General features: G+C 44.5%; 2 protein-coding genes across 4 annotated transcripts in view; one reads left to right on the top strand and one right to left on the bottom strand.

Annotated features, from left to right (window-relative positions):
* The window catches only part of gemin5 (gem (nuclear organelle) associated protein 5), a 201,326-nt gene extending 184,007 nt beyond the window's left edge, over positions 1-17,319 (bottom strand). The window contains exons 1-16 of one of the 2 annotated variants that reach the window (XM_080779863.1): positions 17,050-17,319; positions 15,955-16,109; positions 14,552-14,733; positions 13,906-14,060; positions 12,992-13,102; positions 12,190-12,319; positions 11,811-11,976; positions 11,075-11,287; positions 10,257-10,342; positions 9,971-10,053; positions 8,272-8,408; positions 6,842-6,915; positions 5,432-5,613; positions 2,458-2,597; positions 1,564-1,735; positions 634-768 (exon numbers count right to left, since the gene is read on the bottom strand). In XM_080779863.1, coding sequence (XP_080635989.1) covers positions 634-768; positions 1,564-1,735; positions 2,458-2,597; positions 5,432-5,613; positions 6,842-6,915; positions 8,272-8,408; positions 9,971-10,053; positions 10,257-10,342; positions 11,075-11,287; positions 11,811-11,976; positions 12,190-12,319; positions 12,992-13,102; positions 13,906-14,060; positions 14,552-14,733; positions 15,955-16,109; positions 17,050-17,194 — 2,266 coding nt within the window. In that variant the 5' untranslated portion in view covers positions 17,195-17,319. Of the gene's footprint in view, positions 1-633; positions 769-1,563; positions 1,736-2,457; positions 2,598-5,431; positions 5,614-6,841; positions 6,916-8,271; positions 8,409-9,970; positions 10,054-10,256; positions 10,343-11,074; positions 11,288-11,810; positions 11,977-12,189; positions 12,320-12,991; positions 13,103-13,905; positions 14,061-14,551; positions 14,734-15,954; positions 16,110-17,049 lie in introns of those variants that run through there. The other variant, XM_080779864.1, reaches the window with a different exon arrangement.
* A 555-nt stretch (positions 17,320-17,874) lies between these two features.
* On the top strand, positions 17,875-25,463 carry mrpl22 (mitochondrial ribosomal protein L22). Of its 2 annotated transcripts, XM_080780024.1 has the most exons (8): positions 17,875-17,918; positions 18,024-18,066; positions 19,815-19,953; positions 20,964-21,029; positions 21,688-21,765; positions 22,240-22,309; positions 24,778-25,008; positions 25,079-25,463. In XM_080780024.1, the coding sequence occupies exons 1-7, from the start codon at positions 17,894-17,896 to the stop codon at positions 24,984-24,986; spliced, it is 630 nt and encodes a 209-aa protein (XP_080636150.1). In that variant the 5' UTR covers positions 17,875-17,893; the 3' UTR covers positions 24,987-25,008; positions 25,079-25,463. The 2 variants fall into 2 exon arrangements, with proteins under 2 accessions (XP_080636150.1, XP_080636149.1); XM_080780023.1 differs by having other exon boundaries at positions 24,778-25,463.
* The last annotated feature ends 247 nt before the right edge of the window (positions 25,464-25,710 follow it).

Genomic DNA, 25,710 nt, shown 5'->3' with positions numbered 1-25,710 from the left:
TACCACAGCTCTAGGATAGACCTGTCTGATTGGCTCCCGGGCAGGCAGTTTTACTGAGGTTATAGTTTAGGTATAATTTTACTGAGGTTAGGTTTAGGCATAGTTTTACTGAGGTTAGGTTTAGACCCCTTTTACACGAGAACGGTGTTCATAGAAAACGGCAAAATAAAGTATCGTTTGCGGGTGTCTTTTTAGACGAGAACAGCGTTTTCGGGGGGTGAAAACGTAACAAATTGGAAACACTCTCCAAAGTGGAAATCTTATTAAGATTTCCTTTAATGTTACTCGAGCCGTGACCCATAGAAATTGGTCCGTGACCGACAAATGGGTCCCAATGGAAAGTGCAGTCAAGGAACGTTTATGCATGTACTATGCAAACTCTTAATTTCCATTCATGTCAAGGACCCCCAAATTGACACTCATTAGCCCGTGGACCCCCATTTGAAAAGACCCCCAATTTGTATTGTAAAATCTATGTTAATTTAACTCTGAGAGTGTACAATGGAGCCAAATGGACCCTAACGGCTCACACTCTCAGAGTTACAAACCCATGAGGGCACGCCTCAAGGACCCTTGGGGGTCCGCAGAACCCACTTTGAGAACCAGTGGGCTAGTGAATGAAGTGGTTCTTACCCGTGCTGTCTCCGTTGACAGAGGGACATGGGCTCGGCACGGAGCCACCCCCTCCCGTCGCAGACGCTCCCGATTTCTTCTTCTTCGCTTTGCTTTTGGGTTTCTGTTTGTCCCTCAGGTTTGCAATCTTATTCCCTGAGAGCAGTGTTGGAAGAAGAACAAAGATGTTTCAGTTAGGCCGCTTGCTCCCCGACGTTCCTTTTTCTGTACGACATTCGCCAGAAATAGTCGATCTACAACTATGAGTAGATGTATACAGTACGCCGGAAGCCCCCCCCCCCCCCCCCCCACCACCTCTCAACGACCCCTGTGTGTCCCCAGACCCTACTTTGGGAACCACCGACTGCCCCAAGGCGCTGTATTGGAGAAATCATGGTGAAAGAGGTGACAGTTGTTTACCAGTAGATGGCACTGTCATACTCCCATTGCTATTCCTCTCTGCTCGCCTCATAATTGCGTGTGTGCGCGTGTGTATTACAGTATATGTGGTTGTGAAGGCCAAATGTAGCAACAAGTATATAGTATAAAAGTATAATAAAAAAATAAAATAAAAACTTTCAGAATAAAACGTTCCCAGTCCTCACAAGAAAATGTTTTATGTTTAAACCATTTTCTAAAAATGTCTTCTACATCCTGACAGACAAAAGGGGTTCCCGCCCAAAATGGGTTAAATACACAATTTAGCACGAAAAAAGTACAAAGACATGCACATCCAACCCAAACTTGTGCAGGTGCCGAGCGGTGAACAGTATAAAGCACAATGCTGTCTGAGGAAGAGCATTGTGCTCAAAACGTCACAGTCATCTTATTGCGCAAATAAAGGCACTTTTCACAGCATCGGAGCCCACAGTGTGCAAGCGTCTTCATTTTTTTAAATCCAAATACACAATTAGGTCACACCCTCAGCTAAAATGACCGGTCGGTCATCACCTTTAGGTGGCGCTGTGAACTCCTGCTGCGACACCCTCCACTCCTGCACGGTGAAGTCGTCTGCTCCGGTCCAGACCACGTCGGGGTCCACGGGAGACCAGTCCACACACAGCAGACGACCCCGGTGGTCCCGATAGTTACACACACCTGTCTCCTGCTGCACGTCCCACACCTGGCACGGGAGAACACACACACACGCACGCAGACACACACACATGCACGCAGACACACTGTTTTCCATTGTGGTCCCAGACGATGCTTTCAAGACATCGACAACATTACACATCATCAACATTTGTGGCCAAATTTGACTGAGGGACCATTTCCATGTCATATGAAAGCAGGGCTTCAAATTGACCTATTGGTTGTTAAGTTTGACCCACCAGTTTTGGAGATATCTCTGGCTTATAGAGTAATGTCTTGCAGAAAACGGGCTTGAAAGGTTCTCTAACATTACACCTACAGTAGCTACATGTTTAAGCATTTATTTCATATTTGTTGATTTCAGCTCTGATGCTTGTTTCAGACATGCTCTAGTATGTTTAAAAAACGTTTTTCTCCTCTGGTGAAAAGCTGGAAGTTGTGCGATGGCAGGCTCTCAGTCAAATCTGGTCACATTTATTCCCATATATTATTTCCAGGAACTTCATGACCGTGTCGGGAACTCTCGACACTGACCCGAGCGGTACCGTCGTAGCAGCCAGTGACCAGGCGTGCTTCGTGGTGGGTTAGGGTTAGGCTTACACTGACCTGAGCGGTACCGTCGTAGCAGACAGTGACCAGGCGTGCTTCGTGGTGGGTTAGGGTTAGGCTTACACTGACCTGAGCGGTACCGTCGTAGCAGACAGTGACCAGGCGTGCTTCGTGGTGGGTTAGGGTTAGGCTTACACTGACCTGAGCGGTACCGTCGTAGCAGACAGTGACCAGGCGTGCTTCGTGGTGGGGGCTCCACGCCAGCCCAGTGACCTTGGCTGTGTGACCCGCCAGGCTCCTGTAGGCCTCCGTGATGACCACAGGACTGGCTGGAGGCTTCTCTGTGGGACACACAAAAAAAATGTAAAAGGTGTCTGCGCATTTCTAAATGACCTATTACATAAGAAAGAGGTAAACATTGTGAAAATAGACCATCTACAAGCTTGCAACGCCTCAGGTGTTGAGAGTTTGAAGTTTGTGCTTGCCAGTGTGGGAGATCCCTAGCTCAAATATGGATATTGGATATATGTTTTTGGGGGGTCTGAAAGGTTTGGGAACCCTTGCTGTAAGCAATACCAGTGAAAGTGACTCTGTGGTTGAATTTGATACACCTTAATGTCTGTATGTATACCAGCTGTTATGCTCATGCACTTTATGTCTAAACCTCTTTTCCCTTGATGCACAAACCCTGTTAACCGTGCTCACCTTTTATTCCAATAATAGCAACACTACGAATGAAAATACAAATATTACAAATAAACAATCATGTAATTGCTACATCATGTTTCTCCCCAAACAAGCGAGACCAATGAGGGATGACACAAAATAATTAGCTTCAAAATTTTAGCCAGGTGGACAACATTTTGTACACCTGTGCACAGGGGAAATAATGTGTGCATCACAGGGGAAATAATATTATGTTCTTCTAAAGAACACACATAAATAATTTGTAAAGAGCAACCTCAGAGAACTATTACTTTGAAATGCTGTCAAACATCTACTTTTAACAGCACTTTTTAATTCTTATTTGGATGGATACATTAAGCGAGAATAATGTCGGTACTGTCAGGCAGAAACCTTGTATCTTTCAACTTTCGACAAATGCTTCTTGGTAAAACAATGTCCTACTTTGTCATCCACAAGCATCGCGACAAAGAAGAGAAAATATAGCAGTTTTTGCAATATCACAACGCATGTTGTGAACTTATAGATCTGCAATTGTTGCCATCTTTTAACCATTTTGAAAATGAAAGGCTAAAATAATGACTACAATGCATTAATTGGAGCACAGCCAACCCCCCCCCCCCCTCCCCCCTTGCCTTAAAATTATCCGTTTTGGACATAGTCCTACAAGGTTTCATGGATGAAATATGATATGATCCTCCGTGTGAGTCATAGTCATAAGCCTTTGCAGTTTCAGCGGAAAACGGACAAAGTGTAAAGCCAGCTAACGATCCTAGAGAGTAAGTAGTATGCACTAATCAGGAGATGACGTCACAACAAGGTCCTGTGGACCCCCCCCCTACAGTGATTGACAATAACGGAGTACATCTACTTGAGTGTCCCGCACGTAACAATTATTTTTGGAGTGTATGTACCGTATGGATACTTTTTTAACCTACATTTCTCGGAAGGGAGAAAAGTACATACGCATATGCTGTTGATCACGCCTGTAGAGGGTATGCGTGGGACATCATCATCATCATACCCGGAAGTTATGTGGGAACGCCTACCGAGTGGCAAAAACTAGTTTCTGTCCTCGACAGCCCACACATTCAAACAGAAAAGTCCTATCTGATTGAAAATAAACACCGTTAAACTCACTTTGACACTCGATTTGCCACTCACTTTATGCGTACACATAACCTCTATTGTGAGATTGTAGATCCACCATTCTCACAATTGTTTACATTATTTTTGGGGAATTTTCAATACAGCAATGCATTGAGATTAAAACATTTTTAAAAGCAAAGACCTTTCGACACTTAAAGTGATTGCTCCGCCGGTCATCAAAATATGTGGCTTAGAATTAGAAATGTGACAAAAACTACAAAATCTCCATGAATTCAAGGCTCCAGGACATGTGAGTAATCGTCTCGATAGGGGGGGGGGGGGGGGGAATCAGTGAGTAGACCTTGACCAAAGTACTGAAGTCGTGTGCGGTGTCCACCACTGCTTCACTATGGTACTGATGGGGTTTCCATAATAAACAATAAAGGCTGGCTGAGCCAGCTGCTAGCCTCCCGTGTGGCCAATTTATGAAAAAGCCTTCCAGTATTATTATGCACCACTTAAAACACTCCTGTCCAAAGTCCAGCCGAGGGGCCAGTCGTGGCACGATGGCAGATTGTATATGGCCCTCGGCTAAAATATAATATTCATGACCCGCGAATATAGTAAAGTTCCTGAGCGTTTTGAAAAAAATAAAAAAAGGTTGGATTTTTTGGTTAAAAATGTAATGCGACAAAACCTTTAAAAAGAAAATCACACAAGTGTGAACTGAGTGGTGCAATTCCCCCCCCCCCCCCTCTATATCTCTCTCATTAGAGACACAGCACTACCCCTCTCTCTGTTTCTGGCACTCCCTACTGGTGTTAATAAGTCACATACTCGTGCTCACTTACACAGGTACACAGGTACACGGACATTGCTGGTTGTAGGAGTGGTTACACCACCGCTTCATGGGGTGTGTATTTGATAGAAAACAGTGTTTTTTTAAACTCCTTTAACCCATTTAGGCCTGACGCCGGAATAAAAAAAATGTTCACTCTGAAAGAATATATATTCAAAGATCTGTGCCGCATTTTTACTCGTAGATCATAGCGCGCCACTGAGCTTGTAGATCTGCTATTTTTCAATAGCTAATGTATAACATAATGCTTATTGGCAGCTTAGTTAAAACACCAAAAGGGGTTCCCATCCAGAATGTGTTAAACTGTTGAACCGATGGACCAGACATTCGAGCACAGCCAAGTTCAGCCAACGTCTGATCGGTTCAAACACGCATTGTGTCAATAAACGGTGCATGTGAGAGCTAAAATAACACGAGGAGCCCTGACTCAGTTACATCGGTAGACATTTGAGGCCAAATGTAGGCCATATCAGTAGCCGATATATCGGCCGGGGCACTAGAACCCTTGCAGCGGTCCACAGTGCAATGCTTGTAGGAGCTGACCTATGACGGAGCGCAGGTCGTGCACGTAGATGACGGCGTTGGTGGACCCAGAGGCCAGCAGGAAGTGGTGCTGAGGCTGCAGGCCGTGGTCGCCGTGCCAACGTAGGCAGTTGATGATCTTGTGATGCTGCTGGATGCTGCAGAGCTGCTTCAGACTGGGAGCCTCGTACACGTCTATGGAACTATAGAAAACACAACACAGCTGCTTCAGACTGGGAGCCTCGTACATGTCTATGGAACTATAGAAAACAACACAGCTAATTATTCAATACATCGATTACATGATACCAATTCCATAATTGGTCAATTCTAGCAATATTTATCAGTGTTGTTACCGGCACTATCAATTTCTAATTTACAACAATGAAACTTTTTAACAACAAATAGTATTTATAACATATTATGACCCACAATATTATAAAGTTACATCTTTGAATAACAATCATCCTTCCATAAATGTATTGACTCAGGAGGGTCCCTACTAAGGCCTTGACATACATTAGACAATGAGTTTCATCCTGGCATTTGCCAAGGCAGAACTGCCAGTCAAAGTGAAGACTGGCCAATCAAAGCGCGTCCTCGCCAGACATGCTTGCAGAGACTGTGTAATGAAGTCAAAAGGGCGTTTCAAACAGGAAGCGAGGAACGCAGGCGTTTCCTGGATCAACGACAGGTCTGCTACAGGTCTGCTCAAGAGGGGCGCAACGACGCAAGCGTAAAAAAAAAAAAGCGAAACAGAATCCAGGTCTAGTGAGTCGCGGACGTGTGCACGAAACGAGCATGCGCGCAACAAATTCACGGGACCATGCTCGGGTAAATACGCTTGCATTGTCGCACCACGACTGCTCCGCGCAAAAATGCAGGTCTCATTGAAAACGAACTATATGCGCGTTAAATCGCTTCACGTTTGAAAGGCCCTAAAGACATTGGCTGTCATTTTATTTGTGTCCAAAGTGGCCACAGATACCTTAAACTACACAATGCTGCTTTAAAACGAGTGTTAAACATCTCTATAGTCTGAGAGAAATCATTGTATCTGTTAGTGTTTGTGAACAGGTCTCAGGTCAAACATCTAAGGGCAGAGATAGAGAGTGTTTGTGAACAGGTGTCAGGTCAAACATCTAAGGGCAGAGATAGAGAGTGTTTGTGAACAGGTCTCAGGTCAAACATCTAAGGGCAGAGATAGAGAGTGTTTGTGAACAGGTCTCAGGTCAAACATCTAAGGGCAGAGATAGAGAGTGTTTGTGAACAGGTGTCAGGTCAAACATCTAAGGGCAGAGATAGAGAGTGTTTGTGAACAGGTCTCAGGTCAAACATCTAAGGGCAGAGATAGAGGCACATATTACAGCAACACTGATCACACTCAACACTGAAGATGTCATGATACGATTAACAACACGCGTGTCTCACCCGTCCTCGTTGCCGATGGCGACCACGCTGTTGTCTGGCTTCCAGCTGATGTCGGTGTGTGCAGACAGTTTGTGCTGCAGGAAGAGACACAGAAAGCTGGTTACAGTGGTGGGAGAGGAAAGGTACCCATAATGTGTTACTTAAGTAAAAGCATTATTATTAGGGGTGCACGATTATGAAATTGTGACCGATTTCCGATCTCCGATTATTTGCAGGGTCATATCTGACCGATACCGATTCTGACCGATTCCTATATTATACAGAGGACCACAATGGAAACAAGCCTAGGGGCTTGACCCAAAGTATTCATTTTTTAATATATATTTTTTATCCCACGATTTTGTAACCCATTTTTCACCCGTGTCAATCATCTAATGTGATCCTGGGCTCTACACACCCTCCACCAACCTAGTCCCCATATATAGGGGACAAGGGGAGAGCAACGGACTTGAACTCATGCTTCCTTCATGCCTGAGTGTCCAAGTTGCTCCTTTACACCTGACAGGGGGAGTTTCCCTGGTTGGACGTAGCGCATGGAAGGAACACGTTATTCCAGCCAGTTCCTTTCCCCTCCATCAGGCGCCCCGGCTGGCCAGGGCAGTTCAGTGACCAGGATTACTGCATGATTTTTGTGAGGGTATCTACCCTAGGGGACACGGGAAGAACATGCAAACTCCACACAGAAAGGCCCTTTCGCCAACCCCGCCTTCGGGTATGGGCACTGATGACGCGGAGGAGGAAACACGCCGCCAGCACCCACAGTGTCCCGAGTGGGAATCGAACCCAGGACCTTCTAGCTGTGAGGCGACAGCACTACCAACTGTGCCACCGTGCCCCCTTAATAAAGTATTCAATCAATCAATAAATAGCATAATACTTTTCCAAGTGTCTGTTTTCACAACTGAATGACTGAGACGAGTACACAAATTAAATGTAGATTTTTTTGCTGGTGAAAATTATTTTGAGACCATTCTGATACCGATATAGTATTTCTATGGCCCATATGGCCAATGCCTATTATGCTACCGATTAATCGTGCATCCCTAAAAAGTATCAATACTCCGTTACCCAATTCTAAATTTACTTGAGCAAAAGTACAAAAGTATTGGTATCAAAATGTACTTAAAGTACTAAAAGTATAAAGTACTATTATGCCGAATGTCCCATTTTCAAATCATTTTTTTCAAATAAATATATATATTTTAAAAGTAGCCCATCTACAAGCTCACAATGCATCTCGCTGCGATGCCTTAGTTCTACTGGATCTCGCCAGAGTCTAGCCGTCCCTCCCTAACATTTACATCTAGTTTTTATTTGTTGACAAAATTGCCAAGTGTATTTAGTTTGTCATCGTAGATTAGCAGTTTGTATTTAGTTTCGTCAGGGGGGGAAACACTTGACTTGTGGCATTTGGTCACTGTGGCTCTCACCTTGATGCCGTTGGTGTCCTTGATGAGTTTGTCCACCTCAGCTGCGTCTCCAGACAGGTTCCAGGGGTCGTGCTGCAGGATGTTGCCCTCGCCTGCACAGCTGTACAGAGTGTGGGACGGGCGGTCCGCGGAGCCACCTGGAGGTCACACACAAAGTCACAGTCACAGCAATTTATGATGACGAAGGAAGAACAAAAAATCAACTACTGTAGGTGCTAGGTGGAGGTGCAAATAGTTTAAGAAGTGTGGATGGTGTTACAAAGACCAAAGGGATAGCACAAGAAAGAGCAGCGATCCGAGCACTCAAAATGGTGAAAAAAAAAGAAGAGAAAAAAAAGGAGAGGGCGGATAATGCCAGATATAAAAAAGGGTACTTTATTCAAGTTTAAAACATGTTGGTGTTTGAATCCATTTTCAGCAAGTGAAAAAAAACTGTCATTAAGATGGCATCAAGGCCCGCCAAAATACATTTTGTTTGACTAAATAATAATAAACTAGACTAACACTAAAACATTCCAGGTGACAAAAATGTGACTACAACTAAATGGAAGCTATTCAAGAGACTATGACTAAAACTAAAATCTAAATTTGCTGCCAAAAACAACACTGGTGCAGACACACACTGTCAGTGTGCGTGTCAGACGTGACAAACAGCAGAGTCCAGCTGAGTGAAGAGAAACCACACATCGACCCCAACAAAGACCAAAACACAGCAATACTGTATCATCGCCGTCAGGCAAAAAACCTTGCATCTCCGTTTGTTTTGTTAATTTTTTTTTAAATTAATTAATGCCTTAGTTTGTCACACTACAGTGTGTCAGCGCCACACAGAAGTAGCAAAAAATAGCTGCTCTACTGTACACGCACGCACAGTGTCAAAACAATTTTTGGAAATTTGTTTTGAAGTTTAAATGAAAGCATGTGTGTGGGTTTTATACATATTGAACCGATGAAAAGTTTTAACAAGAGTTTGTGACTAAAACTATATTGGATCCATTGGATGGTTCTAATTTTTCTTCCATTTCCTTGAAAAGTAAAAGTTTTGGACGTACACGTTTTTCACCCGACGTCAATGACGTTAGTGCTTTCTGTGTCCCTGCATCTCATAACTCCCAACGGGCTCTCAAGAATCACTAACCAGACGTCACCTCGAGAAGACGGAACACGAGTGCAACTGAAGTGCGAGCTGAAGCCGTGCAAGCATCGTAGCAAACAAATTAGCAGCAACCCTTTGTTAGGTTTTTCAAGCACGTCAGCTAATTTTCTCTCCTCTGCCCTGTGCGGTGGCGACGACAATTACGTTTTCTTTTTTTTTTACGGCCGTAGGACGGCCGGTGTGACTGATGCCGCTAATCAAAATGTCATCCGGCGACAGCTGGTGAAAATTAACTCCGCAAACATCTTGATTTTTGCCCCACGAGTAGCTCAGAGGGAAGAAGTGAGGTGTAAGCGGTTTTGAGGGGCCGCGTAATTAGTGGCGAGTAGATTAGTGTGGGTGTGTGTGTGCGTGTGTGTGCATGTGTGTGTGTGCGTGCGCTAGTTCCGTCTTTCGCTGACTCACTAGCTTTAGTTTCTTGGCCATATTCTCCTGAACTCTCTGTCTTGTTATTTGTCGTTGTTGTCATTTCTGCTGGCTCAGATTTATTTCCCGGTGTGAAACCAGACCAGGGTGACAGTCGTTGTTCATTAGTGAACTTACCGAAAGACATGGGAGGGATGGGGGGGCCCCAGGCCAGCGAGTACACCGTCTTACGGTGGTAGGAGCTGGACACGTGGGGAGGCCTTAGAAGAGGACAAGGAACATAACGCTTTAGAAAATAACGGTTTAGTCAGCAGTTGACTCAAACAAAACAATATGCTACCTCGCATCCCTCTGCCTCCATTCATCGCTTCAATCCGTTATCATGTTACAGAATACAGATGATTAACAAAATGTTTTAAAAGAAAAACGATCATAGTCATCAAAATAAACAGATTATCCTTACTTGTTGGCGAAGGCATCGTAGATGCCGACTTTACCGTCATCCGTCCCGAAAGCCAGAGATCCTTCTTTCTTTGGATGCCAGGCCAGCTGGAAACGACAAAGGAAATGTAATTACTAATAACACAAAAATGTACTTACCGGTAATAGAACATTTGTACTAAAGCTCATCTTTCTGTTAAGAGAGCGCTGATTTTCAACGTTATCGTCATAGAAGTAGTCATTTCTGTGTAAGTGCTCCGTGTCTCAGAGGTGGCGATTGGACAGTTAGGTTTAGAAACATTACTGTAATGGCATCTTCGGTGGTCATTTCAAGATTCCAAACAAGATTTCCATCCACACTTTACAGTAAGAAGAAGGCTGCGGTTTGGTATTAGCTTGGAATCCCCACGGATGGTCTCATTGGTGGGCAGGTTTCTGAAATGTCCAAGGCCCAACCAATGAGACACAGAGTGAGTAGACGGAAATGGTGGCATCTTATAATAGTGAGGACCAGTTACATGAAGGTTGAAAACTGCCATCCGGCTGCCTGGCCTCCCTATTTGACTATGTAATAGGCAAAAGCTCACAATGTGATGCATAGATGGGCTAAGTATAAAATAGGGCTTAAGTGGTTAAAACTGCTAGACTACTCATTAATTGGAGTTTGCATGTTCAAATCATCGCTATGGAATGATCAGTCAATCAAATCATCGCTAAAATTCACACAAACACACAAAGGCTGGGCATAGCAAAGAAGCATTTCCTGTCATGCATTTCCTTCGAACCCCGAACAAACTGGTTTTCCCTCGTCCGTATCAAAAGCTGGACTTGAACCCTTACCGCTGTGACCTTGGACTTGATGCCTTGCCAGAAGGTGCGGGTTTCGTACACGTTCTGGAGGGACATGGTGCTCCACACCCGGATCATGTTGTCCCCCGTGCCCAGGGCCAGGCAGCCGGTGGCCACGGGGGAGAAGGTGAGGGCGTAGACGAAGCCCCCCAGCGTGGGCAGGGTCCAGAGGCAGTCCAGAGAGGACAGGTCCCAGCACTTGACCTGCCAACACACAGCAGGGATGTCCATTTAATCGACTAGGAAAAATAAGCGGAAAGGAAGCTCAGCTGAACACGAGGGTAATAAGGAAGTGATTTCCAGCACTGTACCCATTTTGGGTACAGTGCTGTACAGTGCTTTGGGCATTATGTTATGCTTTAGCTATTGAAAAATAGCAGATCTACTTGTAGGTCTGCTATTTTTGAAAAATCGAAGAACGACTGACTGGCTTTTTCAGAAAACTGTCAGGATGTAGAAGACATTTTTAGAATCTGATCTCAGGTCAGAAAGGGTTAAAGGCCTAGCGTGGTTTTCAACCAGTGGTACCGGTGGTCCTTGAGGGGGTTCCAGCCTTCCAGGTGGTCCCCAGCTATATGATGGAGTTGGTAACCAAATGGGCCCTTATTAGATATTTCACTCTTGAGACAGAGCGTAAAATTATACCAAATACTGCCTAATTAACGAACAGCGGGTAGTGCCATGGCATAGCGTGGCGCGCAAGCTAGGGCCCCACCCAGTGTCCTACCTCTCGGTCCATGGAGGTGCTGAACACAAGCTCTCTGCCGTCCTGCAGGCACACAGAGCTCATGTTGAAGACGATGCGAGTGTGATTCTGTCCCTCTGATGAGGAACCCAGCAACGTCCACTTCTGCTTTCCTGTCTTGGTCAGGTCCCACAGAACCAGCTCTCCACTGCACGCGAGCAGACACGCGCACGCACACACACACACACACACACACACACACACACACACACACACACAGATATATACTGTAAATGTATGAACTAATGCCTGCCAATTGAGAATACCCGGTCTCACGGACAGACACAGACACGTGCTTCGGGTTTCGGACACGCAGAAAGACTTTATCTGTGTGTGTGTGTGTGTGTGTGTGTGTGTGTACCTGAAGCATGTGGACAGCAGCTGCGTGGGTCTTCCTTTGGGCCAGTGGACACTGAGCCACAGCCTCTCTTTGACAGTGGGGTCCACTGACCCTCGCCTCTTCAGAAAGGGCAACTTCAGGGTCATCACACCTGAGGAGGGCACACATAAAAGTACTCACTGATTGTATTGACAAAAATGCAAAAAGGAAAATGAAATTCACTTTTCCTCTGGCTTACCATTAACCTCAACTAATAATAGCCTCAAACTAGTTAAAAATGCAGCAGCAGCTGGGGTCCGAACTCCGAACTAGAACAAGACAATTCGACCACATCATCCCAGTCCTCAATCTCTCTACGCTGGTTGCCAAAACAAGCCAGAGCGGTTTCAACAAGGTGCTCCTCTTGACCTACAAAGCCCAATCTAGCTAGCCTAATTTCTAGCCTAATTTCACCCTAGCTATTTTCCAGGATGGTCTCTACGTTACGAAGGTGCTGCTGGCTACCTGACAGCCACTGGGTACAGCAATAAAACAGTTGGGGGTAGAGCATCGCACATGGGGCATATCTTGCACGCCGCCTTACCCCTTATCCCTAAACTTCTTCGCCATTTTTAATATAAATAAAACGTTTTTAAATATTTAAAATAGCCGATCTACAAGGTCACAACAAATGTTTGGACTGGTTTTAGCTTATTGTGTTTTTTTATCTGTTTTTTAATTATTATTCCTGTCTAGCCTACAGACCTAGAACAGAGATCCCTTGGGGTGACGATGCACCACAAACAAATCTAATTAAAAAAATGGAAATGTAACCATATCTCACCTTTGCCCCTGGCCGTGCTCCAGATTCTGATCGTCTGGTCTTTGCTCCCAGAAGCCAGAAAACCTCCCGTCTCCTCCCTCTTCTCCTCTCCGTGCAACTCTCCATTTGTTGCTAAATAAGAAAAAACAAAAAATGTTTAGATAAAAATCACACTCGTAAAGGAGTGAGGGGCGCTCATATCATCATACATCATCACATTCCTTGCTCAGCCGGGTGGATCATTCCCCTACTAACTCGTCTTTTCTTCGCACTTTCAAAGTAAAATAAAGGCTCATTCACAACACTGTGCTGGAGAGCGCCGTACGTATATACTGTAAGCAGATAAGGACATCCCGGGCCGGCAACATGACGGACAGAGAGCGGCAAAGACATGTCTTGTTGAAACCATGAAGCGTATCAAGCACCACATTGGGGATCACCTTTGAATCCGGATTCTACCTCTTTCTGTGTCTCATTAGTTATTGCTATGTACCAACATGTATTTTTAAGAAGAATTCTCAAAGAAGAATTTTCAAAAACCTTATGTTATGTTTTTAGAATGGGCCTCAGGTCTAAATGGGTTAAGACAACCACCTCCAACTGGGATGTGAAGGTGTCATATCCCTGACACTGATGCGTTGTTTCAGCAAGAGATTGGTGTTAGCGGGAAAACACAGTAGTAGACCGTATTTTTTCTAATGGATAGCACAGTAGAGAGAGAGAGACAGGCAATAGATGTTATGCGTGTGACATAATCATCATATCAGAAGTTATGCAGGAATGCCTACTGAGTGGCAAAAAACCACCAGGCTCGGGAATCGAACTCCGAACACATCGTCAGGCATCAAGACCTAAGTGGTACGCGCCTTACGCACTCAACAAAGTACACATGGTTTAAGTGGGTTAAGCGAGTGCACCTGATCATAATGACCTACCTGTGACGTCATCAGGCCGGGCAACGTACAACCTCTCCTCAATGGCCGACGGGGACCAGGAGAGGGCGTGGATCTCGTCCTCATGGCCTCGCAGGCGGTGGAGCACCTCCCCTTTCTTGCTGATGTCCATCAGCACGATCATCCCGTCTTTGTAGCTGAGACAGGAAGTGACATCATTCAGCGAGGAACAGAGACAGCAAGCCGTTTATGGTAAGTGACTCTCAATGTGGACTGAGGCCCACTGGTGGGCCCCGAGGATATTGCAAGTGGGCCCCCAAATGATTGACAAAAGATTAAGAATCTCATGACAATGTAGCAACAATATAAAAATCACACTTGTGTGAAGTGAGCAGTGCATTTCATCAAAATGATGACGTCTGATGATGTCAACAACCTGATGTCCAATCATATTAGCACAGACGTACACACAAAGCTGTGCATAGGAGCGGCTGCACTGCTCAAAACAAGTCTGCCCTTCTGTCAAATTTCTAGGGGCATTTGCATGTGCCACAGTGCCACTGGTACAGAAATATTTTCAGATGGGGGGTCCACCGCCAAATGCATACTAATTTGGGGATCCTCGACATGAATAAAAAAGAACCACTGGATGAAATGATTTCATGAGAAGATGTGTGCGGCTCCTCACCCCACAGCCACCAGGTTCCAGGCGTGAGGGGAACAGGACAGGCAGAAGATGGTCCGGGGCTCTGGGAAGAAGCTGAGGGTGTCCCCGGTGTGGTACCAGTGACACACCACGATGCCCTTCTCGTCCCCAGACACCACCAGGTTCTTGTCCACGGGAGACCACTGGACGGCTGTCATGGTGTTCTGGACAAAAATGACACACAGTTAAAGAAAAGAGGTGTGAGTGTAAGGGGGGAAAGGTGCTGGATTAAGACGACAGTGAAGGAATGTGAAAATGTGCAGGCATTATTTATACATTTCTACGACACTATATTATAAAAAGGTTGAGTTAACGTGTTGCCACCTCGCATCTTATGTCTAACCTCATGTACAGTATCTGCTGGCCTAGCCCTAGATTAGCCCCATATGTGCCCTCTCCCTACGCTCATTCTGTAGCTCCGAGATGAAGTCACACACTGGGCCCCTCCCACCGCGTTTTTGAAACGGCGCAAGTTTCCGCAATATACGTTTCTTATCCTTACCACACCATTAATCCAAAACGTGTATGGACCATGTGGGTTTACACTAATTCATACTTAGGAGCGGCCCAGAAAATCCAACTCGCCATTTGAACTGAGGCTTTACGTCCCGTCTTTTGTCAGTCGCTTCTATGTTTATCAAGGAAGTTGAAAAGCTTTAGCGCCTCCCCGGCGCCTCCCCTGGTCGAAAATTTCCAACTGACTTCAGTTCACTCGACATGCACGCGCACACGCACACTTCCTTGATAAACATGGAAGCGACTGACAAAAGACGGGACGTAAAGCCTCAGTTCAAATGGCGAGTTGGATTTTCTGGGCCGCTCCCAAGTATGAATTAGTGTAAACCCACATGGTCCATACACGTTTTGGATTAATGGTGTGGTAAGGATAAGAAACGTATATTGCGGAAACTTGCGCCGTTTCTGAAACGCGGTGGGAGGGGCCCAGTGTGTGACCTCATCTCGGAGCTACAGAATGAGCGTAGGGAGAGGGCACATATGGGGCTAGCCCTAGATATGCATTTCTTTTTTATTTGTTTAATTATTCTATTGTCTATATTTATTGCCTTGTCTCCTATAACCGTTTGTTTTGTACAACTGCTCGTCTTCTTTCTGAAAGTAACAAAACGGTGGAGCAATGCACAAAAGCGTATTTCACCAACTTTTTACACTATACTGCGATGTGACAATAAAGTTGACTTGACTGTAGGACCTTAGGAGTAATTGGCCACATCGTGAAATGGCTGTTCACAGTCACACTAACTAACCGACACACTGACGTACGTACATACGTACATACATACATACAGATGGGAGCTAAAACACAGTATCCAGCCTGGCGGAGACAATAAACAGGTGGCACAGACGAGGAATACAAAGTAGCTCACCTGGTGCGGCGAATGTTCCTTCAAGAGCACCTTGTCGTCTGCGTCCCAGAACTTAATGGTGCCGTCATCAGAGCAGCTGACACACAGCTGGCTCTGTCCTGCATGCTGGCTGAAGGAGAAGCCCGACACCCTCTCTCTGTGACCTACCAGCTCACCTGGAACACACAAACAAAGTCATTTTTTTAATTCCAAGAATTCCACAGTTCCCCCCAACCCCCATCATCCACCTGCCCGAAGGTTTTATTGACCTGCCAGGGGGAGGTGGGCAACCTTTATAGTGTCAACGACTATTCTGCACTACATGTAATCAACAACAAACTGTTCTAGGACCTTTAAGAAGGTACACATTGGGCAAGAGACCAAACATACATTGATTGATTGATTGATTGAAGAATGTATTGACAGTTTGCAGAATTGCAGTACATTTCAAGTACAACTAAATACAAAAACAGGGGGTCATATCAATGTGGGGGCCATCCCTTGATTATAAACAGGTTTACTTAGAGGTTAGAGCAGTGGTTCTCAAGCTTTTTCATGTCAAGGACCCCCAAATTGACACTTATTATCCCGTGGACCCCCATTTGAAAAGATATGCCAGGGACCCCCATAAGAGAAGATTTGTATGGCTCTAGCAGTGTTTCTCAAACATTTTGATTTGAAGGACCCCCGGTTTGACATGCATTTAGGCTATGCATTAGGCCATGCATTTATAGCCTAAATGCATGGCCTAATGCATAGCCTAAATTTTAGGCTATGCATTAGGCCATGCATTTAGGCTATGCATTAATTAGTTAGGCCATGCATTAGTTAGGCCATGCATTAGGCCCCATTTAATGCCATTTCTATCTCTGGAACCCAGATTTATATTGTAAAATCAATGTTAATTGAACTCTGAGAGTGTACAATGGTTCCTTGTGTACACTCTCTGAGTTACAGACTCATAAGGGACCGGGTACATTTGGTTCCTAATCCTAACTATCTATCATTTTGCTGGGTACGCCCTGGAACTCCCTCAAGTCCTTGTCCTTGAACTTGAACCACTGACTTAGAGAATCACTGTGTTATTACGGATACGGGCCATCAGATCAGACTCACCCACCACCCTGCAGGAGGGTGAAGCCACATCAATCAGATAGATGGTGTTCCTGGCTCCAAAGCCCAGGGTTCCTCTGCCATTGGTGTCACTGCAGCGGCTGCAGTACCAGTTAGGAGACGCCGGGAGAACTCTGTCACGCGGCATGGCTAGCTATATTGACTCCAAATAATAGAGATATAGTATAAAGTCTGTAAAAAATGATAACAATTAAACTACAGTCGCTATCATCATCACATGCAGCCAGACGCAGCATCCATGCTTCTTCTTCTTTTGCGCGTCGTAAACACGGCGACACACGGCAGAAACAAGCGTCGTAAAATTACCGGTGGGATTACGGTAATTATTTTTACCCCAGGAAAGGTGTCAAGACAAACTCTCCGCTGCAATACATAAATACTGTACATTATGTAAATATAAACATTTGACATCAGTTTAAGTTGTATATATGTAAATGGTTTAATATTGCTGGCAACAGAGTCAGACACGACCCCAGCTGCCCGGCATCAGACAAACTGTCAATATGTCACGCCTGTCACGGCAAAAATACACCCTATGTCAGCCTATGGAAACTCATATGGGTCAAGCTATGCGAATTTGCGTTCAAACGTAACCAGGTTGCCATAGTAACTTCGACTATTATAACGTTGTCCTTTAAATTGTTTGGTTATTGTTATGCTAACGTGATATACACGAAAACAGTTTCAAATAAATGTGATCATATGATAATAATATTTATGACGCCTTCATCATGCCAAGCTGTTACCGTGGCAACGTGCGACAGAGGCTGCGGTAAAGCGGAAAAAAACGTCACTCAGCGTCGCCGTCGCAAAGACACAATGCAACATGGCGACGTCTATGACAGGTCGTGGTAAGAAGGAGCGTTATATGTATTATTATTCAGATATTCACTGCCTGATTGCTTCGTAACGTTCATGAGTATTACTGACACAGTGTACTGAATGTTTTCTCCCAGGTCTGCTGTTCCTGAGGAGTGTGACTGAGCACATGTTCTCAAGGTTAGTGTTAAACCTGCATCACACATCCACTGTCTGTCTGTTGTCAGTCTGTCTGTCTGTCTGTCTGTCTGTCTGACTGACTGACTAGACTCTCTGAAATGACACACACACACTGGAAAATACCTGTAGAAATAGCTGATCTACATGCTATATTACAACTCATCACTTTGTGACATGTTGTAAGCTTTATGTGCTATTTGAACATGTATTAAACATTTGTCAACTTGGTAACAATTATGGCGATAATGCAAAAATAAAATTGCAACTGTCTCAACAACAAACTGGCTATCTCAACAACAAACAAGAACAAACAAACTGGTCAGGCTACTACTTGGCCTCACTCCCCGAACCCACCTCACCCCTGCCCACTTTGATAGGTTGGAATAGCATAGTGTTGACGACAGAGTACAGCATCTTGCAATGGGTCTGGTCTACAAGATACGATACCCATGTACCTGTCTAAATACAAACCATGTGACAGGGCCAAATTGGGCCGTGGCCCAGGGGCCCTTCATGGAAATTGGACCGCGCGGTACTGGGTTCACTTCATTGGCCGTTGATTTTGTTAAATTTAATAATAATGTACCGGCCCAGGGGCCCTCGTAGGGGTTAATCCATCCCTGCATGTGCAACCCAGATTTGAACGCCCTACCAACAGTCATTAAGACATGTGAATCCTTAGACTCCTTCAAAAGGGCACCCATGGACGGCTGCAATTCAAAACTGGCCCCTGTAAAATCTGAATCCCCCACCCACCCCGCTATAAGTGTATATTTGTACGTCTCTAAAATGTTATGATGAATTGAACATGGTGGTCCCTATTGTAAACAAGTATAATGCTTTATGGTGTCGTCCGCAGTTAACAGTTTTGTATTAAGTTGTGCTTGAAATGTACTGTAATTCTCCAATCTGTTAATACATACTTCAATCAATCAAATAATTGATTAGACAATTATTTACAGGTGTGATCTTTTTATTTAAGAAAACTTAAACAAATAAAAAAGCAAACTTAAACAAATAAAATAACATTTGCACACGTAGATTAAAAATGCAAAAGCTGGTACGTAGGCATAAACAAGCAGACAACAACAATAAAAGTTAAGGCTGCACACTGAAACTTGCACCGTCAAGAGCTGTGAAGTTTAATTATGATTGGAAGCAACGTTTTGGTCTAGTAGATTCCTGAGGAATGCCTACTGGACCAAAGCGTTGCTTGCTTCATAATGAAACGTCACTCTAGATTGTGCGAGTGCGCAGGCTTATCTTTTATTGTTGAGATTGTCTTTTACTCAAGTGAAAGTAGCAATGCAACGGTGTAGAAATACTCTGTTACAAGGAAAAGCCATGCATTCAAAATGTTACAAGAGTAAAATTACAACAAAAAGTGTTTCACAGTCACACTATATGCTGCATTCATGTGTTTATCGCTTTGATGTTGCTGCTGGTAAACGTGTGGCTGATTTGAGTTCATTCTAGTTGAACTACTTTTTTCAGTGGCTGCGACTATAGGCCACATAAGCACTTTGAGAATGGCAGATCTACAAGCTCACACCTCATGCAGATCTACACAACCAGACAAGTTGTGAACTTGTAGCCATTTTAACAACACAAATCTCGTATGGGTCGCTGCTGGTGCCAAATATTTTCAGATGTGGGTCCGCGCTACCAAATATATCAATTTAGGGGTCCTTGACTTTACATGCACACATCTCTCTCTCAGTCCCACAACATTGTTTCTGTGTGTTCAGGGTGTCGGGCCTCAACGCTGGGCCTCATCAGGCAGCATGCTTCCACGCCAGCAGCTCTCTGGAGGTGATGAAGAACTGGGACAGAAAGAACCTGCAGAAGTTTCCTCCTCAGACACCAGACGAACCTCGCAGAGCAGCAGTGAGTCTTATAGGGCTGATTCATCGGTCGCTGCATTTAGGACGGTACCCTACCTACCTGCCCTCCTGAACCTCTGAATGTAGTCTGGACAGAGCCTAACCGACTTAAATGTGGCTTTAAAAGTGGAGTATGGATTGACCCTTATTCCAATGTGGGAACTTAAATAACATGAACTCTAGGCGTCTATTTCTGGGGGTCGACATTTAGCGGAAGATAATACTGTGCACTCGGTGACTCAGGGGTAAAGTCCCACCGAAGAAGGTCTAGGCCCGGGGTTGGAATCCACCGTGGCGAATTCCGGCTTCAACAAGCGTCTATACGAACACAATTGTTCGTGTTCAGGGGGAGGGAAGCCGGGCTGGTAGGGCGATATTTGTCACTGTACAGTATGTACTCCTTACAGGCTGAGGCTGCGCCTGTCAGTGGGAAATTGGGAATGTTGTAGGACTGAGGCACTACTTCCTCCCAGTGGGGGCTCCTCAATGGCATGGGAGTCAGTAGGGTACAACAGCGGTCAGTGGGAAGAATGTATTAGGCAATCCTTTATTTCAGACCCATGGAGATCGCAGATAAAATACATACATCACAGTATAAAACACATACAGTACAATGACCACATTGGGACTTGGATGAAAATGGTCTACTCTTAAAAACAATCATGCCGCAGAGGAAAACATCTTTCTGAGCCTTGAGCCGCTGGGCTCAGGGCTGTGAGGCATCCAACTATCCCATTTTTGCACATCATTGCTAGGATGATGTTTGTCCTTCACAGTCCTTTTTGCCTGTTCGACCACCTGCTCTCGTAAATGTCCTGCAGAGACAGGAGAGGAGGTGCGTCCAGCCGACCTCACCACCTACCCAAGTCGTAGGTCCTGGCAAGAGCTCTGTCCCCAACATAATAGTCATGCCCCCTGGCAGGCTGTGCAGTCCTTCATGATCACACTTGACTTTTGGAGACTTGAGGAATATTTCCGCCAACGAACTGATGTTTTGTTTTGTTTTGTCCACAGGAGGTTCATCACTGTAGACGGCAGATCAAATACAGCATGGACAAGATGTGGTACCTGTCTAAACTGGTGAGGCGTCCAAACACAAAAGCTACAGACACATGCATTACTTGTTTAACATATTATAGAGTCACTGTCTCACTGACGGCAATCCACGGGCTATATGCATAGATTAAATGGATATAGTTTATACTATATTATGTCCTCAAGGAGGAAATGATTTATCACAGTAGATTGTTGCATAACTCCAAGTCTGATCTATGTTTGAGTCTCAAACATATAGATGGATGGATTTGACATTTTATTGACAGAGTGCATACCGGTATGAATAAACATATACTGTACCTGTACATCTGTCAAAAAGATGAATACACAATAAAGATCTATCTTATTTCCATACTATTCCTTCTATGCTAGACACATATTTTGACAGGCAGGCAGACAGACCTTTATTGATCCAAAAAATCTAATTCAGATGTCATGGCAGCACAGCAGTAAGAACTACAGGACGGATGCCGATAAATGGTGCATTTACAGTAAATATACGTAGCATCTTTATCCAAAGCGCCTCACCAGTAAAGGGGTTCAGTGTCTTGCTCAAAGACACTTGGGCAGCAGGGGATTTAGAACTGGGAACCTTCCGTTGGAAAATGTTTTGAGAAACCACTGCATTAATTGAACTGAACTTGAAGTTCATAAAATGAGCAGTCTTCATTCCACCCAACAGATCAAAGGGATGAGTATCGACCAGGCCATCGCACAGCTGGAGTTCAACGACAAGAAAGGAGCTAAGATCATGAAAGAGGTTGGTCACACGCAGGGTTGGGTGATTTTCCCGGGGACCACCCTGGACCACAGCAAGCTCAACTGGCTTGGGAATGATTAGGACACGTCACTCACAGGGTTGCGAATGGGATCCTGTAGGATTTGAACGATTCTGTTTCCTTAACGATACCCTCTTAACGGTCTGATTCCTTGACGGTTCCCCTGAGTGATTCCTATCGGGAAGAGAGACGTTTGACGAGTTATCTTATGGCGCTAGCCCCTCCTATGCCCAGCTTCGTGTGTCTGTGATGATGTATGATTCAAGTCAAGAGCACCCCTCACTTCACATAGATTTGTTTTTTTTTGTTTTTTTGTATAGCAGAAGTGAAGTACACATGCCAGCTCTGACTGTGTGATTAATTATGTGATGGAACCCATTCCGGTTCCAGATGCTGACCCTATAGTCACCCACAGCCACAAAAATGCTCTTCCTGTCACTGTGTTGCATCTCCAGGTGCTTCTGGAAGCCCAGGATCTGGCCGTGAATAGCCACAACGTAGAGTACAAGTCCAACCTGTATGTAGGTGAGTATCAGCCGGACACATCCAGTAGGTAAATGGGCCAAAGGGGAGACATTGTTAATGTTAATACCGTCGGTGTAACTCTGTTTTCAGTTAATAGCTACTCGGGTCGAAGAGTGCTTGGGGGGGGGGGGGAGCAGTTACAGGTCAAGTGTGTTGCTCACGGACACCTCGAGACATAGCCGGGGCCGGGAATCGAACCTGGGACTGTCTCTTTCCCAGGCAGCCTATACCAATTCCAACGATTACAATACGCTACCCCCAGTAGACTATATGACTATATGAGGAAGAAATGGGTCAAGAGTACAACCTTTTCCCCCAAATTATTTATTTTGGGAATGCCTTCTCTACAGTGGTGGTTCTCAAACTTCTTTTTTGTGCATACAGTTTTGTCTGAAATAGGCCACGTCTCCCCATAAGTGCACAAATGGACCTTGACCTGCAAGGCTTTCTTTTTTTGGTTCGTAACTCTCAACCGTTTAGCTGGGGAAACCCTGGAAACCTCTCAAGGACCTCCCAGGCCCTGCTTTGAGAAGCTCCGCTCTGGAGCAAGGCACTAATGCCTCTCGGGTTAGGCGTTCCATTCCCTCTATAGCACAGAAACAACAACACTACATTAAGTCCAATACATCATTATGTAAACACAGGTGGTGTCGGTCTGTCAGCAGGGGGCGCCATAAGAATGCAACAATTATGTTTGATGAATTATTGATGATGACAATGTTTATCCGCCATGCGTCTTGTGCTCCAGTCTCAAACTGTCAACTTAGTACATTAATTTCTCGCTTAAACTAACAAAAGAGGCTTCCATTCTCCTCCCTGCGCCGGGCACGGTGTGAATGATTTATGTAAATGTCATGTTATTACAGATAAAGCCTCAGCTGGCTTTTCTCCTGAACGGCATTTTACATTCACCGGCGGTGTCTGTCCTGCATTTAATGGGTTCTTCTGTCCATCCTGTCGCACTCCTCTCTGTCCCTCTCTGGCGTGGGCGCTGATTTATTACCAAAATTGTGTTTCCCCTTTTTCCTCCCTTTGTTCTAGTCACTAGTCACTGTCTGTTTCTTGCTACCTTCAGCCAACTACTCCTTAAATCGCTCTCTTGCCCCTTTCCTTCCATCACTCTGTCTCCCATCTCTCTCTCTCTCTCTCTCTACCCCCACCCCCTTCTTCCTCCTCAATTCAGTACAATTCTCAATGAAAAGGGCCTGTATTGGCATGGGAATCGTATACATTTACATTAATTGCTAAACCAAGTGTGAAATAAAACTATCAAAACCTAAAGAAAGAAATGCGTGTACAATTAAAATTGAATAAAGAAAATGTCTACAAAGAGCTGTCACATTGCAAATACAAACCAACGGTTCTTTTACTGTTGAAAAGAAAATACATGAGGATATAGTAAGGATAATTTAATTTACTGGTTCTCAACTTTGGGTCCCGGGTCCAAATGGACCCTTACAGGCCTGTAACTCTGAGTGTCCAAATGGAACCAAATGGACCCTTAACGGGTCTGTAACTAAGAGTGTACACATGGAACCAAATGGACCCTTAACGGGTCTGTAACTAAGAGTGTACACATGGAACCAAATGGACCCTTGCAAGTCTGTTTGGTTCCATGTGTACACTGACTCTCAGAGTTAACTTAACACTGAGGATTTTAGATTGTGATCCCAGAGATAAAACTACGGTAATTGGGGATACATGGTCTAATCATGCATATAAAACCGGGGATCTTTGAAATTCTAAAAGTTGAGACTTACTGACTTTAAAATTATGAAACTTCAATTATCTCTCTCTCACTCTCTCTCAATATACATCTAGGCAGGGGTAACTTTGTATAAAGCTTTTGAAGCAAAATATATCAGCAGTCACAGTCACAGTCTTGGTATAATAAATCATTTTAAGACAAATATCAGCAATTATTTAAATGTATTTGAAACACTACGCGCAGAGATTCCCTATAGCCTTTTAGCTCAAGACCCAAAAGAGAAATACGAAAGAAAACTTTTTAAACAAAGTTACAAAGTGCTTGAACAATCAAAACGGCAATAAACAATAATGCAATAATGAAATAATAGTAGAAAATACAAAATAACAAACAAGTTATAAATCAAGGAGATAAAAAGCCCATTCTATGAAAGTGGGTTTAAAAATAACCCAAATAAATAATAAAGGAGGGATTTAAAACTTGTTAAAGATTGAGTTAACCTAAGTTCCTCTGGTAGGCTGTTCCAGAGCATTGGGAGATTGAGTTAACCTAAGTTCCTCTGGTAGGCTGTTCCAGAGCATTGGGAGATTGAGTTAACCTAAGTTCCTCTGGTAGGCTGTTCCAGAGCATTGGGGTCTTTACAACAAAGGCCCGATCTCCTTTGTTGACCAATGTAGCCACACAGATCCATAAAAATGGGTCCTCGACCTGTCAAACGGATCTCGACCGGTCATTTCTGTCCTCCTCTCTCTCCGTCCAGCCGAATCCTACGCCAGGAAGGGCAAGTACCTTAAGCGGATCCGCTACCACGGCAGGGGGATGTTCGGCATCATGGACAAGGTGTACTGTCACTACTTCGTCAAGCTGGTGGAGGGAGCTCCGCCCATAGTGGAGGAACGCACCGGGCTACAGCAGGCACAGGAGTACGTCCAGGGCCTCCGAAACCGCACCATCATTCACGGCCTGTAGGAGCCTGTGTGTGTGTGTGTGTGTGTGTGTGTGTGTGTGTGTGTGTGTGTGTGTGTGTGTGTGTGTGTGTGTGTGTGTGTGTGTGTGTGTGTTTGTAATACTATACTTGTGTTGGACAAATGTTATCACAAGTATAGTAGAATTGTAAGGACCATTTTCCTGGTCCTCAAAAGAGACATTGATATTTTATGGTTTAAAATTATGTGGGAAAAGATTGAGGTTGGGATTAGGTATTTTGGCGTTATGCCTGATTTATACTTTTCTATACGGTTTCTCGCGCCAGTGTATTGTCTAGAATGTATTTTTTTGAGCTGGTAGATCTCCTATTTTGGGAAAATAATGGTATTCATAAAAATGAGGACATCAACATCCTAAGATGTTGATGTCCTCACAAGTATAGTTGTACAAATGTGTGTGTGGGTTGGAGATCGTGAGTCTTCCTGTGTTTTTTTTTGTAAATAAACGAGTGGTAAATGATTATGTCGTGCGCTGTGGCTTCATTCAGGGAATGATGGGAAGTGTCTCTCTTGTTCTCTCTTGAAGAAGAAGGCACAAGCAAGCACTCAGTTGAGTAACTCCACGTGGTGTAACGGGTAGGGTCCACGGTTCTGGGATACAGACTGTAGAAATTAATACCAGCACTCACGTTGTATCCTATAGGATTCTTGTTTTATTTTGTTTCCCCCCCAGCAGCAAACAACAGTGTGGACGTTTCGGCCCAGAG

Source organism: Protomyctophum bolini (genome assembly GCF_963924005.1).
Source record: "Protomyctophum bolini genome assembly, chromosome: 13".
Classification (NCBI taxonomy): Eukaryota; Metazoa; Chordata; class Actinopteri; order Myctophiformes; family Myctophidae; genus Protomyctophum; species Protomyctophum bolini.
The sequence above is the reverse complement of the archived record's forward strand: the minus strand, read 5'-3'. Positions and strand labels throughout refer to the sequence as shown.

Excerpts from the sequence above, each read along its gene's own strand:
- mrpl22 (XM_080780024.1), top strand. The coding sequence starts at position 17,894 with ATGGCGACGTCTATGACAGGTCGTG. Across the intron at positions 17,919-18,023 it reads GACGTCTATGACAGGTCGTG|GTCTGCTGTTCCTGAGGAGT; the intron begins GTAAGAAGGAGC and ends GTTTTCTCCCAG. Across the intron at positions 22,310-24,777 it reads CAAGTCCAACCTGTATGTAG|CCGAATCCTACGCCAGGAAG; the intron begins GTGAGTATCAGC and ends CTCTCCGTCCAG.